This window comes from Rhinatrema bivittatum, chromosome 3 (genome assembly GCF_901001135.1).
Source record: "Rhinatrema bivittatum chromosome 3, aRhiBiv1.1, whole genome shotgun sequence".
NCBI classification, from domain to species: Eukaryota; Metazoa; Chordata; class Amphibia; order Gymnophiona; family Rhinatrematidae; genus Rhinatrema; species Rhinatrema bivittatum.
Window position 1 is genome coordinate 415,095,725 of NC_042617.1, and position 14,828 is coordinate 415,110,552.

The 14,828-nt window shown below is 37.8% G+C and overlaps 1 protein-coding gene across 1 annotated transcript in view; it reads right to left on the minus strand.

Annotated features, from left to right (window-relative positions):
• Positions 1-306: 306 nt before the first annotated feature.
• LRRC1 (leucine rich repeat containing 1) overlaps positions 307-14,828 on the minus strand; it is a 248,198-nt gene continuing 233,676 nt past the window's right edge. Inside the window, exons 12-14 of the mRNA XM_029595706.1 lie at positions 7,583-7,755; positions 3,450-3,586; positions 307-1,492 (exon numbers count right to left, since the gene is read on the minus strand). Of these exons, the coding sequence (XP_029451566.1) occupies positions 1,334-1,492; positions 3,450-3,586; positions 7,583-7,755 (469 nt within the window). The 3' untranslated portion in view covers positions 307-1,333. The remainder of the gene's footprint in view (positions 1,493-3,449; positions 3,587-7,582; positions 7,756-14,828) is intronic.

Consider the following 14,828-nt stretch of genomic DNA (forward strand, 5'->3'; position numbering starts at 1 on the left):
TTTGTGTACACAACACTGTTTTACATGCAGAAATCCCTTTGAAAATTATTCACAATGGGTCTTGCACACAAAAGGATAGCTTTGCCAAAGAGAACACAGTATCTGTCAAGTCAATGGAGAAAAGTTAGTACTAAAAGGACTGATGACATTTCACATTTGCTTAAACTAACATGAAGCATGCATAAAAGTTTCAAATTAGCCCATAAATTGCTGCTGGATAAGAAATATTCAAAATACTGCAAATTATTACTTAACGATGTTCAAATTTTAGTCACAGTTTTATTAATAATTGCTCCACAAGGCTCCGAAAGTTAAATGACTTTCTTTTATTACGGTTTTTAAATACTGATTATAAAACCTCTAATGAATGATTTATTAACATCATGATTTCTTCAGTACATCAAGTCATAATTTAATAGCGTACTCATGAGCCATCCCCCTGTTGAGTTGAATTACAATAACACATTTACCTAAAAGAGGGTCACAGGGTTACTGCAATACTTGATTGCACTGGGAATTTTTTTTTACCTTTTCACCAAGTTAAAAGTGAGGAGGCAAATTTGTTCAGTGACATTATGGCAGTTTGGTGGTTCATAGAAAAACACTGTGCAGAACAGATAACGCTTTTAAAACCAAGAATTCTTACGTTTGCACTATGTCTTCCCGATTAAAATTCTACCCGCGCCCATAAAATAATTAGCAAATAAACTGTACAATTATATAAAAGGCACCACAGCTCTTACCAAAGATGCTATTTATGAGTGGTTTGACGTACAACAGGACACATTAAGGCACAACCAGGTGGCACAAATACAGACTTTCTAACACACTGAGGTTGTACTCTACAAGTAGTACAGTTCGTACCCATTTCATGATAACATTTTAGAAATGAAATACACCATTTGGTTATGAAATTCCTATACAAATTTGTAAAAATGTACATCATTTGAGCTGCCAAAAAAGTAAAAAAAATAAGTCAATTTCACATAAAACCTTAGCATTTTCTCAGAAGTAGATCCAAAATGCAGTTGGCTGTAAAATAACCCAGCCTGTGCGAGTGTGTAAAGTGAAATGTGGCACTAACAAGCAGCACATATTTAAAAAAAATAAAAAAAAATAAAACTAACATGGTATTAATTGGTTGATTAGTGCTTCTCACGACTGCTTGAAATAAGGCACTTTCTTCCAGTAAGCAGCACCCTTCACCCAACTAAGAAAAGGAATGACAAATCATATTCTAGCTAAAAACAAGAGGTGTAACCATGGTCCCGAAGGGGGAAACATTTTGACAGAAGGGGGAAGACACAGGAGGTGAGACGTGGAGGCCAAGGTGCTACACAGATGTGGTCACTCTGTCAAAGGCATTATTGACCTCATTTTTGTTCGAATCCAGTCCTTTAGCAGCATTCCTGTCATTCCGTAGATTTTCCACTGTCTTTTTCATGGTCTTTAATTCCCCAGGGTGTGGGGTGGCTCGCCTTAGAAGTGTTCCCTTTAATTAATAAATAGAAACAAGAAAAGACTTAAAAAAACAAAACAAAACCCCAAACTGGTGACTTTTGTCTTTCGTAGTCAGAAAGCCTAACTCTGAAAATATCACTTGGCTCTCAAGCAAGGTATGGTGGTTGTCGTACCAGTCCACTGGAATGTGTAGCTTTTGAGAGCTAAGCTCCCTTTACCAGCTCATTGAAGTGACAGCACTGTTACACTGGGTTTAAATAGTACAGTGTCAGCAGAGCTCTCGAACGCTAGTCTCACACATATTGAGCATGTCCAAGATAAAGGTATCCCTTTCAGCTTATTTGTTGACCTTTATTTCTATACTTTGCTCCTAGTATTTTTTTTTTAATTACACTATTTTGCATTATTATTTTACTACAACTCATCCAATACAGATAAACAAGTTTACATAGCAAATAAAAATCAGCATAAAAATTTTACAGATGGACCTCTGATTTTTGTGAGTGTAGGAAGCCATTGTTCATGTCAACATGAACCTGTTTTTGTCCCTATCTAAAGATGTCGTCTTTACAACTCACAACAGAAAATAAAGTATTACTATTTTAAAATAAAACATTTGATTTTTTTTTCACTCATGTATCTACTTCCTTCCTGAAATCAGGGATTATAGTTAACTAATTAGGAAGCCAAAATATGTTGGCCCAAGTCAATTGCTGCTTTGAGCAGGGGTCACTATAATTCAGTAAGATCAATTATATAGTATTTTTAATGACAACACAAAAACTAATATATAGCTAAATAGATTTTCTATTGGCAATCAGCCTTTTGCCATTTTTGATGATAAATGATAGCTTATCCCATCTGAATATGTCTGATTACAGCAGCTTGGCTATATCATTATCATAGATTAGCAAACTTGTCTGTATTCTGGTAATGGAATTTTCATCTCGTTACTGCAAGGCTTAAAATTGGCATTTAATAGGTGCACACCATATATATATTTGTAATCAATTTTTCTGGCCAAAAAGGTTACGTATATATTTCCTCCTCTTCATAAAAAAATTTTAATTTCCATAAGAAATGGTAAATTAACTGTGCGCATATCAGCAGTTCAAAATTGAAAGAAGAGATCTACACTGAAATCTATATTCTTCTCTGGGTCTTTTTGACCTAGGATAAAGCTCATGGTAAAACAAACAAAAAACAACCTGTTCTGCATAGGTTTGAAAATGGACACGCATCATTCATAAACAAGTTTATGGAAGGAGGCAGAGAGGCATCATTTAAAGACGGATTCTTTGGGATGATTCATGCTAAGCAGAGCTGGGGTAGAGCATTTAAGAGGTAGAGCCACTGGGGTGAGGAGTACGTGGCATGAAGGCAGAAGCAGACAGCAGGTAGGAAGATGGAGGTAAAGAGATTTACAACTTCGATCATTATCACGGCACAGAGTGATGTGAAAACATGCAGATAAGTTGCCATGTAAAGCAATGGAATTCCTCTATATGCCTGACAAACTCTATGGTGAAAAAGAACATGCAGAAGAAAGGTCATTCATTCTTTACCATAATGTATGGCTAGATTGAGTATCTGATGCCAAGGAACACAGCTCTACACTTAATACATTATAGCTGATACGGTTAAAAAAAATAATCAGGATAACATGACTAAGAACAGCTATTTACAAATCCTTGCTATAAAAAATACAGCACAATACAATTATGTTCAGAAGTGAAGTTACATATAGCCAATTCACCTGTACCTCCTGAGATGCCACAGTACTATTTTACAAAATCATTCAGAGACAAGAATTACTTATTAGTGTGAATCAGGATCAATGGAAGGAAGGGAAGCCCAGGAGCAAAAATGTATGCAAATAGCAGCATGTATAGACACAAAGAAAGAAAGAAAGGGAGTGAGCGTGAGCTTTTGACATTAAAAAAATGTGAAGATTAAAATTCAGAAACATCACATTGGTCCAAATATACCTTTTCATCATCCTCTTCATCTTTTTCATCTTCTAAAAAGCGAATTGCACTAATCCTATTCATTGCCTGTTCATTCCATGTATCATCTGACATGTCGCTGACCAAACTCTCAAATGCTCCGCATCGTGGCAAATTGTCTAGTATAAACACAACATAAGAAAACCAATATTTTAACAATTGAAGGCTATTAATACTTTGCCAAATAAATCCAGCAGTTTCAAGTATCTTCAATTTCCTAAAGGTGAATTTTAAGCCAAGGCAATTCTTTTCTAATTTGTAGCTGAAAGTTTTATAATTAACTGTAGATTGTTTACGTTATGTTTGCTGTATGATGTCCATTTTTATCTCAATGTTTTATGATTCATTGTAATCCACCTTGCACAGTCTTATAATAAAAAGCTAAATAGAAATCTATGAAATAAATAAATAGGTTCCTGATGGCTGAAGTCAAAATGAAACCTCTCTTTGAAAATAGAGGACAACTTGGTGCTTTCAGAAAAGGTTTCTCAACAGGGCAGCATCTCCAAATAGGTTTGTTCTGCACATTCCTTGACAGGAATAAGTCTTCATTGCAAGTGATCTCAATCTTTCAAATGTACTACTTGTGCCCTTCTTAATATTTGAATTCTGCCAAAGAGAACCTCTTTCTGAAGTTCCTAAGGTATTTTTCTGGTTTCTAATTGCATCTCTTGGTACTTAAGGACCTACACTTTCTCCATATGATCCACAGAATAGTTACTTATATTTTCTCCTTTACCACAATGTCTGGTTCTCTAGCACTGATCTTCCCATCAGTTGGATCAGAAATGTCCTAGATGATCACAAAAGATTCTTTTTGGTGTTGTTGCTGTCAGCAAGCCAGTCAGGATCCTACTGGTAACCATTAAAAGCTATTTAAAACGAAATATTTGGACACAGTTTAGTTCTCTTGCTTTGCATTTTTGGTCTCCCTCGTTGCGTGAACACAATAGTTACCTTCCCTCAGATCAACTGAGAAGTACCAGTTTGGTGGAAGCATTGAATACCCTAGGGTGGAAAACCAGAGCTTGGATTCTCTAGTTGATAGGGTTTGAACTCTTTTCGGTGGTGATGTGACTGAATCACAGGAGAGGGTTTTCAAAAGCATACAGCATGGGTAATCCTTACTGATACACCAGATGCAGTGAGACCTGAGCCTCAAGGATGGCTACAATTATAGCCTCATACCAGCCAGGGGTACCTGACTGATTAGACTAAGGGGAAGTAGATGTAAAGGAATATTATAAATTAAAATTAGATGATTACATCTTGTCTGGGCAGACAAGTAGATTGTCACATACTTGCCTAAATATAAGTATTTCATTTCCGAATCGGGGTACTTGGCATCTGGCTACCTTCTTAATATAATCCTATAATTTATTTTAAGTATAAAGGATCCAAATTCTCACCAGTGATAATGTGAAGAGAGGGATTAAGAGGAGCAAATTTGTGCCCCTGGGGAAAACTCAGAGATTATAATAAGTATGCAATTTCAGTCTGAGTTCTTTCAGACCTCTCATGTGTATACCATTGGTCCCAGTGATTTGCTACTCTTTAGTTTGTCAATTTATTCTATTATATCTTCCAGGTCCACCGTGATTTGCTTCAGATCCTCTGCATCATCACTTTCAAAGAATGTTTCTGGCGTAGGTGTCTCCCCAATATCCTTCTCAGTAGAAACCGAAGCAAAGAATTCATTTAATTTTTCTGCTATGGCCTTGTCTTCACTGAGCATCTTTCTTACCCCTCAGTCATTTAGCAGTCCAACTCCCTCCCTCGCAAGTTTTTTTACTTCATCTATATTTGACAAAGTTTTCATTTTGGGTTTTTAATCTCTCTGGCAAGCTTCTTTTCAAATCCTCTTTTGGCCTGCCTTAATACTTATATAGGGACAATATCACCTCTCTTTTTCTGTTGACCATTCCTTTCCCTATGCAGCTAAACATCTTTCTGGCTTTTACCACTAATTTATCCACCTTAAGATCATCAGATTCAATTACCCATAGATCCCGCTTTTCCTTTGTGCTTAGAAGAAATTCACCTCCAATACTGTACCTTTCCCTTGGGTTTTTGCATCCTAAATGCCTTACTCTGCATTTTTTAGCATTAAATCTTAGCTGCCAAACCTCAGACAATTCCTCAAGCTTTGCTACATCCCTGCTCATGTTTTACACTCCTTCCTGGCTATCTACCCTGTTACAGATTTTGATATAATCGACAAAATCTTTCCTGACAAACCTTCTGGTATGTCGCAGACAAAAATATTGAAAAGAATTGGTCCAAGGACCAATCCCTGAGGCACACCACTAGTAACAATCCCCTGCCTCAGAGAAAACGCCATTTACCTATACCCTTTGTCGCCTCCCACTCAGCCAGTTTCTAACCCAGTTGGTTACCCTAGGTTCCATACCAAGGGTGCTCAATTTATTTATAAGTCACCTGTGTGGAACTATGTCAAAGGCCTTGCTGAAATCCAAGTACACTATATCTAGTGCTCTCCCTTGATCCAACTCTCTGGTCACCCAATCAAAGAAATTGATCAGATTGGTCTGACAAGATTCACCTCTGGTAAAACCATACTGGCAGTCGTTTGATCTTCTTTTTCCTTTTCTAATGCAAGCAATACATCTAGTTTGGGTTTCCAAGATGGTGTTTTAAACAATATCCATGTCTCATTCAAACTTTTAACCTTTGCAACCATTCCTTTTAGTTTTTCCTCTAATTTCCTCATTTTATCATAGTCTCCTTGTTTAAATGTTAAATGCTACCATAGCAATTTTACTTAATGGCCTCTTTCCAGTGATTATGCTAAATTTAATTATATTATGATCACTATTGCCAAGCGACCCCATCATCATTATATCTCAGCATCAGATCTTGCATGGCAGTAAGTATTAGATATAGAGCGCACCTCTTTCTTGTCTGTTGCAGGACCAGGTGTATCATGAAAGTCAATCAATATTAGGGTAACTGAAATCTCCCATTATTACTGTGTTTCCTAATTTGGTTGTTTTTAGCATTTCACTGGCTGTCTCTACATCCTGGCCCGGCTAATATTATATCTCACAGCTATATACTCTTCCCCACTACACAGGGAATTTTTGTCCATACAAATTCTCAGTGCATTTTGTTTCTTGCAAGATTTGTATCCTGTTTGACACTATGACGTTCTTAAAACATAGCGCCAGCCCCTCCATCAATTTGACCTGGCCTATTTCGATATCATTTGTAGTCTGGTATCACAGTGTCCCATTGGTTATTCTTCTGCCACCCGATCTCTGAGATTCCTACTATGTCTACATATTAGTTTAGTGCCATATATTCTAACTCTCCAAAATTATTTTTTAGACTTCCGGCATTTTTAATTGTATTCATAGCTTGCCTAGCAGTTGAAATAGGTAGTTTAGAATCATTTATATCTGTCTGCTATTTATTTAAATGCACCTGTGCTACTTCTGCCTTTATAACAACCTATCTATAGGGATATTCTAATTTTCCCATTATGCCAAGATCCTTTGAAGAAACTTCACTCAATCGTGTTACTGACTGAGGGGCCGATGCAATACAGTGCACTCAGCTGAGCGCACTGTTTAACTGGCAGTTGGATGCAGGTTGTATAGGCGACATCGTTGTGATATTAAGTAGGAAGAACAAATCTTTAAAAAACTAAAACAAAAAAACTAAAAAAGTAAAAAAAAAAAAACACAGCATCAGCCGGGTTCAGGAAATGGACGCTCAGTTAACAAGCATCCGTTTCCTGAACCCCTGGCCGTGCACAGATTAGGAAACAGATGCTGATAAATTCGGAGTCTGTTTTCCTAACCGGCAGACGGCCGACAACTTGCGGGCTCCCATTCTCAAGGAAGTGCTTGGGGCGTGCAAGCGACCCTTCCGCCTCCTTGATAACACGACCCTAATTTTAATATGGCATGGCGCCCCCAGATGGGACGCCTGGGGGCGCATAAGGAAAGCAGGCGCACATATATTGACTGCTAAGCTATGAAATCTACATCTTTATGTTCTACAATAAGCTGCAGGCCCCAACAATCATGTAGTGAGTCTTCTACAGTTGAAGCAAACAAACCCAGTGTATTAATTACTTAAAAGCACATTACCTTGGACTGCTGGCTCAGAAGGTATTTGCGGAAGTAACACACATGTTAAAATTTTTTCCCCCGTTTCAGGGTCTTTGTCTGTCTGGAAGGTAAGCAAAGGCTGGGACTGGTTGTCTGATAACCATAAGGCCTTCAGTTTTAATGCAGTCAGTGACAAAGGTAGATGTAGCAACCTAATTTGATGAAAAAATAAATGCATGTAACACAAAATCTCTGGACAAGGTCAACATTGTATTAGATTAGCATTTCTCAACATTTATGCGTATTTCTTCTGAATATCAGACAACCTCTAATAGCAGGTGATCAGATTTCCTTAGTTAAGGAATTAAACTGGCAGATTAGATGGGCCTTAAAGTCCTTATCTTCATCATCTTCTATGTCTATATTAGTATTCCAATACTAGCAATTTTCTAAATAATTCAGGAAAAAGATACATTGAATTTCTCAGGGAAATGACATATTTGAAGACTTGTAATACCAAGGAATTTAAGAAGTCTAATGAACATTGTGTGTCCTTTTCCAAACCCCTCCCTTCTCATGCATAAAACTACTGTAATGAAATTATTAATTTAAGGATCAATTCATCCTAGCCTTCTCGTCTAGGATGTAGATTGAATTTCTGCTCTGCCCCTCCCCCCAAAATACAATAAAACATGAAAAGAAGGGCTACTGAACATGCCTCATGTAAAAAAGTATATTTAAGTGTACTGACTGTACTACTCTCATCTCACCCTCATAGAACCTTTCTAAATGCTCAGACCATGTTTCCATTTCTTGTCCTCAGAAAAACCATTTAAGTGTTCTAATCTGTGCAATTCTCGCACCAGAGAAACCATTTAGGACGTATTATAAATACCATCCAAATATTTCTGATTTCATCCTCAACCAACCATTGAGGCTTATTGCAACACCCTACACCAACTCAAAAAGTGATTTTGCATACACAGCCAATCAACCTCCTGGATCCCAGTTATTTGAGGATAAGGGAACAATATCCATCCAAGAATAAGAAGGAACATCAACATTATCATAGCTTTCATCAAACTGCCATAAAGAAACCTCTCATACTTGTCATATAGACACATGAGCTTAGTAAACATCAGATTTGTCAACAAGAAATTTCTGATGATCCATGACAACGTAAGTGAAATAAAGACATCTTAGGTATAATGGGGACATGGCTAGATGAAGTAGGCGGAATCTTTTTGAACAAAATTTATGCCAAAAGGTTTCTCCCTCCTATATCAACTCAGAACAGAAGTAGTCGATAGGAAGTAACAATCCTATTCAGACACAAAATAAAGCTATGAAAAATTCCTCTCCCTCATTTACTGGAAAAAGAATGCTTTTTAGCCAAGTTAGGAGGTGAAACTGCAGTAAGACTTCTGTTGACCTATGGGCCTCTCAAAATACCACATCATTCTGTCCAGAGCTATTAGAACAAATCACAGATATTATGCTAAGATTCCCCAGCCTAGTGACTATGAGAGACTTTAATCTACATACACAAAATCCAACATCTCAGATGACTGATTTCCTCATCATAATGTTGTTAGGTCTTACTTAGGCTGATAAAACTCCTACATTTGTGAGGGGACAAATAATGACCTGATTTTCCTCACGAGGGCGAAAAATCCAGAACATTGCAAGGACAGCATTATCATAACATCATTCTAAAGGATCAACCAAACACTAATTAATTTCTCATTATGCAGTGACTTTAAACAGGTAGACAAGATGAGATCGCTGAAAGCAGTTCAAAATAAATACCTGACTTCTGAAAACCTGTTAAATGCACTGGATTACCCTCCAATGGATGACCAATTTACATCAGTAACAGATCACATAAAACCATGGAATGAAAACCTAGGAAAAGCCCTGGATAAAACTGCCCCTCAAAAAAAAAAAATGGTTTGCCCTACTCACAAATGCTCACTCTGGAACTCTGAAGAACTTCAAGCTCTAAAAACAACAGGGGGATATATTAGAGAGAAAATGGTACAAAACACTCCATGAGGCAGCAAAAACTCAATGTAAACTATATATGACAATCTCCCATAAGGCCTTAACAAAGGTCAAACAAAGAATAGTCTCACAATGCTAATAAGCTTCAAACCCAACAAAAAACTGAAACAGTAAATGACCTGCTACAACTTCCACCTCAACAGAATCATATCTCTCAATCAAAACCAACATCAAACGACTGTGCCTTATTCTTCAAGGACAAAATCAAGGGCTTTCATCAACACTATCAGGACATGCCCCATACAGAGACATAGATAAGCTTAACTACTCCAAATATAGTACAGATTTGGGGGACATTTACCGCCAATCAATAAACAGGGTCTCAAAATAACTCTGACCTCTTTCCTCCCAACAACCTGCGCTCCTGACCCTTAGAAACATGACAGCAAAAAACAACCATTACGGCCTATCCAGTCTGTCCATCCACACCAACTACTCAGTTTTCTGATGTCTACCACTCCATCAGAGACCCTCTGCATTTATCTCATGTTTTCTTGAATTCAGAAACTGTTCTTGGCTCCACCACCTTTAAGGGGAAGTTGTTCCATGCAACCACTATCCTCTCTGTAAAGAAATATTTCCTAAAGTTTCTCCTAGTCACCCTCATCCTATGATCCCCCACCCCCTCATTCTAGAGCCTCCTTTCTATAAAAAGAGACCTGCCTCCTCTGCATAGAAACCTTGGAAGTATTTACATGTCTCTATCATGTCTTCCCTATCGCCTTTCCTCTAGGGTATACACATTTAGATCTTTAAGTCTGTACCCATATTCTTTAGAATGAAGAACAATGATCTTTTTAGTAGCCACTCTCTGGACTGACTCCAACTGGTTTACAGCCTTTTGAACATGTCTCCAGAACTGTATACAGTATTCTAAATACTGTATACAGTATTCTCATCAAGGACTTATAGAGGTGCATTTTTTCTTCTGACTATTCCTCTCTCTATGTAGCCAAGCATCATTCTGGCTTTTGCCATCACCTTACCCATCTGTTTTGCCATCTTAAGATCAACAGATACGATCATCCACAGATCCCCACATCTTTTATGCTTAGTAGAATTTCACCCCATACTATATTCCTCCCTTGGAATTTTGTGATCCAAATGCATAACTCTGCATTTTTTTTTTTTTTAGCATTAGATCTTAGCTGCCAGACCCTAGACCATTTCTCAAGCTTCACTAGATCCCTTCTCATGTTTTCCACACTCTCTTGGCAGTCTACTCTGTTGCAGATTTTGGCATCATCAGCAAAAGACAAACCTTTCCCAATAATCCTTTTACAATGTTGCTCAGAAAAATGTTGAAAAGGGCCTGTTCAAGGGAAATTTCCAGAGGTTAATTTTAAAGATTGTATGAACATGTAGGTCGTTGGTTCAAGGATAATAATTTGATCTTGAATGTTGCAAAAACCAAAATTTATGATTGGGGTCTTATCCTATGCTTCTTGATTTAAGGTTATCCTCTCTAGAAAATGATGTTACAATTATGTGCAGAGGCTAGGAATTTAGGGGTGCAGTTGGATTCAAAGTTAACTTTAATGGCACAGGTGAAGAAGGTGTTTCCGGTCACATTTTTTAAACTGTGATTATTGCATACCTTGAAGCAATATTTTTCTTTTCTTGAATTTAGATTAGTCGTTCAAGCCATCAAGCCATCGTTTGTGTCCCAACTGGATTATTATAACTCACTATATGGAGGATTACCTAAATTCCTTATGCATCTTACAGCTTACTCAGAATGCTGTGGTCAGATTATTTCTTGTTTTAAAATACGATAGTATTCCTCCTTATTTAATAAAATTGCACTGGTTTCCAATAAAGCAGAAGGTGAAGTTTAAGATACTGTCTTTGGAACATAAAATCTCTATATGCTGATTCCTTTTGTTTAAAGAATCATATAATCCCTTATGTACCTGCTCACCCACTGCTTTCAGTTTCTCAGCATTTATTAATAGTTGCATCTCATATCTGTTAGATTAATCGGCACTCACTCTAAAGTCTCTTCTGTCTTGAGTCCTGAATTGTGGAATACTATTCCAAATGAGCTTCATGTTATTACTGATTATATGAGATTTTAAAAGGCATTGAAAACATTTTTTTCTCTGAGTTTTTAATTAATATTTGTTATATTTTGAGTGTTTTGTGTATTTTATTGTATTGTATGTTTTATTCTGTACTTTAGTTGTAATCCACATTGATGTTCTGCGAATTGCAGACTATAAATCTGCAAAAATAAATAAATATATAAAATTGAAGTATGTTCAGTTTTGGAGTGTGGTCTCTGTATTAACACAAATTGTGCCTTTGTGAGGTTGAAAGCTAATTTGTTAAAGAAAAGCCATTTTCTGATTGTGGGTAGACAGATTATTTATGGCTTCGACTGTGGTTGACCAGGACGATTGAACATATACAATTAATATTCATCATAAAGGCCAGCAAGGATTTAACATAAAGGGGACATATAGATATTGAAAAGCATAGATGATAGGGCTGAACCTTGAGGAACACCCATTTTGATCTGAGACCACAAAGTACGTATTCCCTATTCTCACTTGTGTTCATTGAGAAAGATAGAAGTGAAATCATGCCAGTACCATCCCAGTTATCATGCTATCACTACTAGTTGAAGCCGGAATTAATGACCGGGTTCCAACCTGGTTCAACTCCTTTGACAGGCAACTGTTTGAACATTTTGCTGATACCTTATCAGTGCTCTGAACTTTGAAATGTGGGGGTCCTCCAGGGCTCTATATTATTACCATTTCTTTTTAACGTATGCCTAAGAGCACCAACACACAGTTGATCCAAATCTTTGATGTGAAAGCATATATCTATGTGAATAATGACCAGTTCATACTACCAATGGACTTCAATCCATCAGCAGTGATAAAAAAAATAATAATAAAAATAAAGCTAAGTATCTGTCTCATAGCCATTCAAGAATGAACTAAAAACAAACTCCATCTAAATCCAAACAAAACAGAGATTCTATGGATACAACCTGCACAGATAAGTTCCTGACCTTAAAATGCCATTCGGATGCTCAGAGTTCCCTCTAAAAACACAGGTAAAAAACCTTGGAGTCCTGCTAGACTCAGAACTAAGCATGCTCCCATATAATCTAGGTGACAGCAACGACTTGTCTCTTCAAACTATGTAACTTATGAAGACTGCACCCTCTCATTGAGAACACAAATCTAATCACAGTGATCAATGCCATGGTAACTATGTAGTTAAATTACTGAATGGGTCCACCAAATACTTATGCTAAGCAAACTTGCTTTTCCATTGATAAGCAAGCTAAATTAGCCATTACATGTGGGAAATCTCAAGCTGAGGGTTGCAGCGGAGTGATTACTTAGTAAGCAGTCTGGTGGACACTGAGACACCAGACTGCAAAACTGCTTGGCCAAATTTACTGTCAGTCTTTGAGATGTTAACAAAACAGTAGTGTGACGTAAAGGTATGAATGGAAGACCAAGTTGCAACTTTGCAGATATCGTCATTAGATACTTCTTGAATATGCTTCTATAGCGCTCGCTTGAAGCCTTCACAGAGTTTGTGATCTGCAGTCCTGCTAAGGTATAGCAATGATTAATGCACTCAGTCAGCCAGTTAGACAAGGTATGCTTGGCAACTGCTACACCTAATTGGTTGGGATCATAAGAGATGAAAGGTTAGGAGGTTTTCCAATGTAGCTGCGTTCATTTCTTGTAATGCGCTAAGGTCCTTTTGCAGTCCTGAGTATGCAGGTTTTTATCACCCTCATGCATGGAGGGCTTAGGAAAGAAGGTTGGAAATACAATGGATTGATTGATATGAAAAGCCCAGCAACTTTTGGAAGAAATTGTGGGTAAGTAAAGAGATCCACCCTGTTGTGGAAGAACAGCATGGATAATGGATTAGAGCTTGGAGTTCACCTACTTCTAGCTGATGTCACTGCAATGAGGAACACCACTTTCCATGTCAAGTATTTCAGAGAAGCTGACTCCTTCAAAAAGAGGGTTCATTAATTTTGAAAGGACTACATTCTGGTCCCACAGAACAGGTGATTTTTGTACCGGGGGGTTGATATGCCATAGGTTTTTCATGGAGAGAGATATGAATGGATGTGTAGAGATTGGTTTACTGCCCACTTGAGTATGGTAAGCCTCTATAGCGTTGAGTTGCACTATACTGAAGAAGCAGCATGGCTTGAGTCAGAAATGTGGAAGCAGATGCTCATAGAAAAATGGGTCCAAAGTGTTTTTTGACACTATTTGAAGTACTTGTGCCATTTTAAGACATAATTCCTTCTAGTGGAAAGTAGGTCCACAATTTCTATAGGCAAGTGAAGATCCTCAATTACTGAGCATTCAACATCCAAGCTGTGAGGTTGAGGCCTGAAAACTTGGAATGCACAATGTCCCATCTTCTTGTATCAACACAGGGTCTATTTCCAGATGTATGGGAGGACTTCTGGAAAGTTGTATGAGATATGAATACCATATCTGCCTGACTCACACCAGGGCTATGAGGATTAGACAGTCACAGTCCTGGAGAATTTTTCTGGCAATAAGAAGTAATGGTGGAAAAGTGTAGATGAAGCTTTGCCCCTAGTTGAGGAGGATAGCATCTTGAGCCGACCTGTGATCACTTGGTAGAACTGAGCAAAATTGACTGTAATGCAAACAGTCAGTGGCAAGTTTGTCAGCCCCTGTCTATTGTAGAGATAATTATTTGGTTGAAACACTCTGCTGAGTCGATCCACCAATGTGCTGGAGGTGCTCAGCAGATAAGTGGCCTGAAGAGTAGCTCAATTTGTCTCCATCCAATGCAAAATTTTAGCGTCTCTTGACGGAGGAGGTCATGATCCCGTTCCTCCCTGCTTGTTGACTTAAAACTTTGTGGCCTGGTTGCTGGTTTGAATCCGGATGCTCTTCCCCTGAAAAAGATGTGTAAAGTTTGATAGAATATATCTGATTACACTCAGCTCTAGAAGATTGATTTCATAATGGCTCTCTTGAAAAGTCCAGAGGTCTTGTGTTTGAAGGTTTCTGGTATGTGCTCCCCATCCACTAGTGAAGGTATCTGTAACTAGAACTACCTCACAGGTGAGTAATCGAATAGGGGCTCCTTCCTTGAGAACTCATGGGTGTAAACCACCACTGCACTGAGACAACAGCAGCTGAGAAGGTTAATCCCATTGGAGGTAGCAGATGCAAAGATGGGTCAGCAGAAC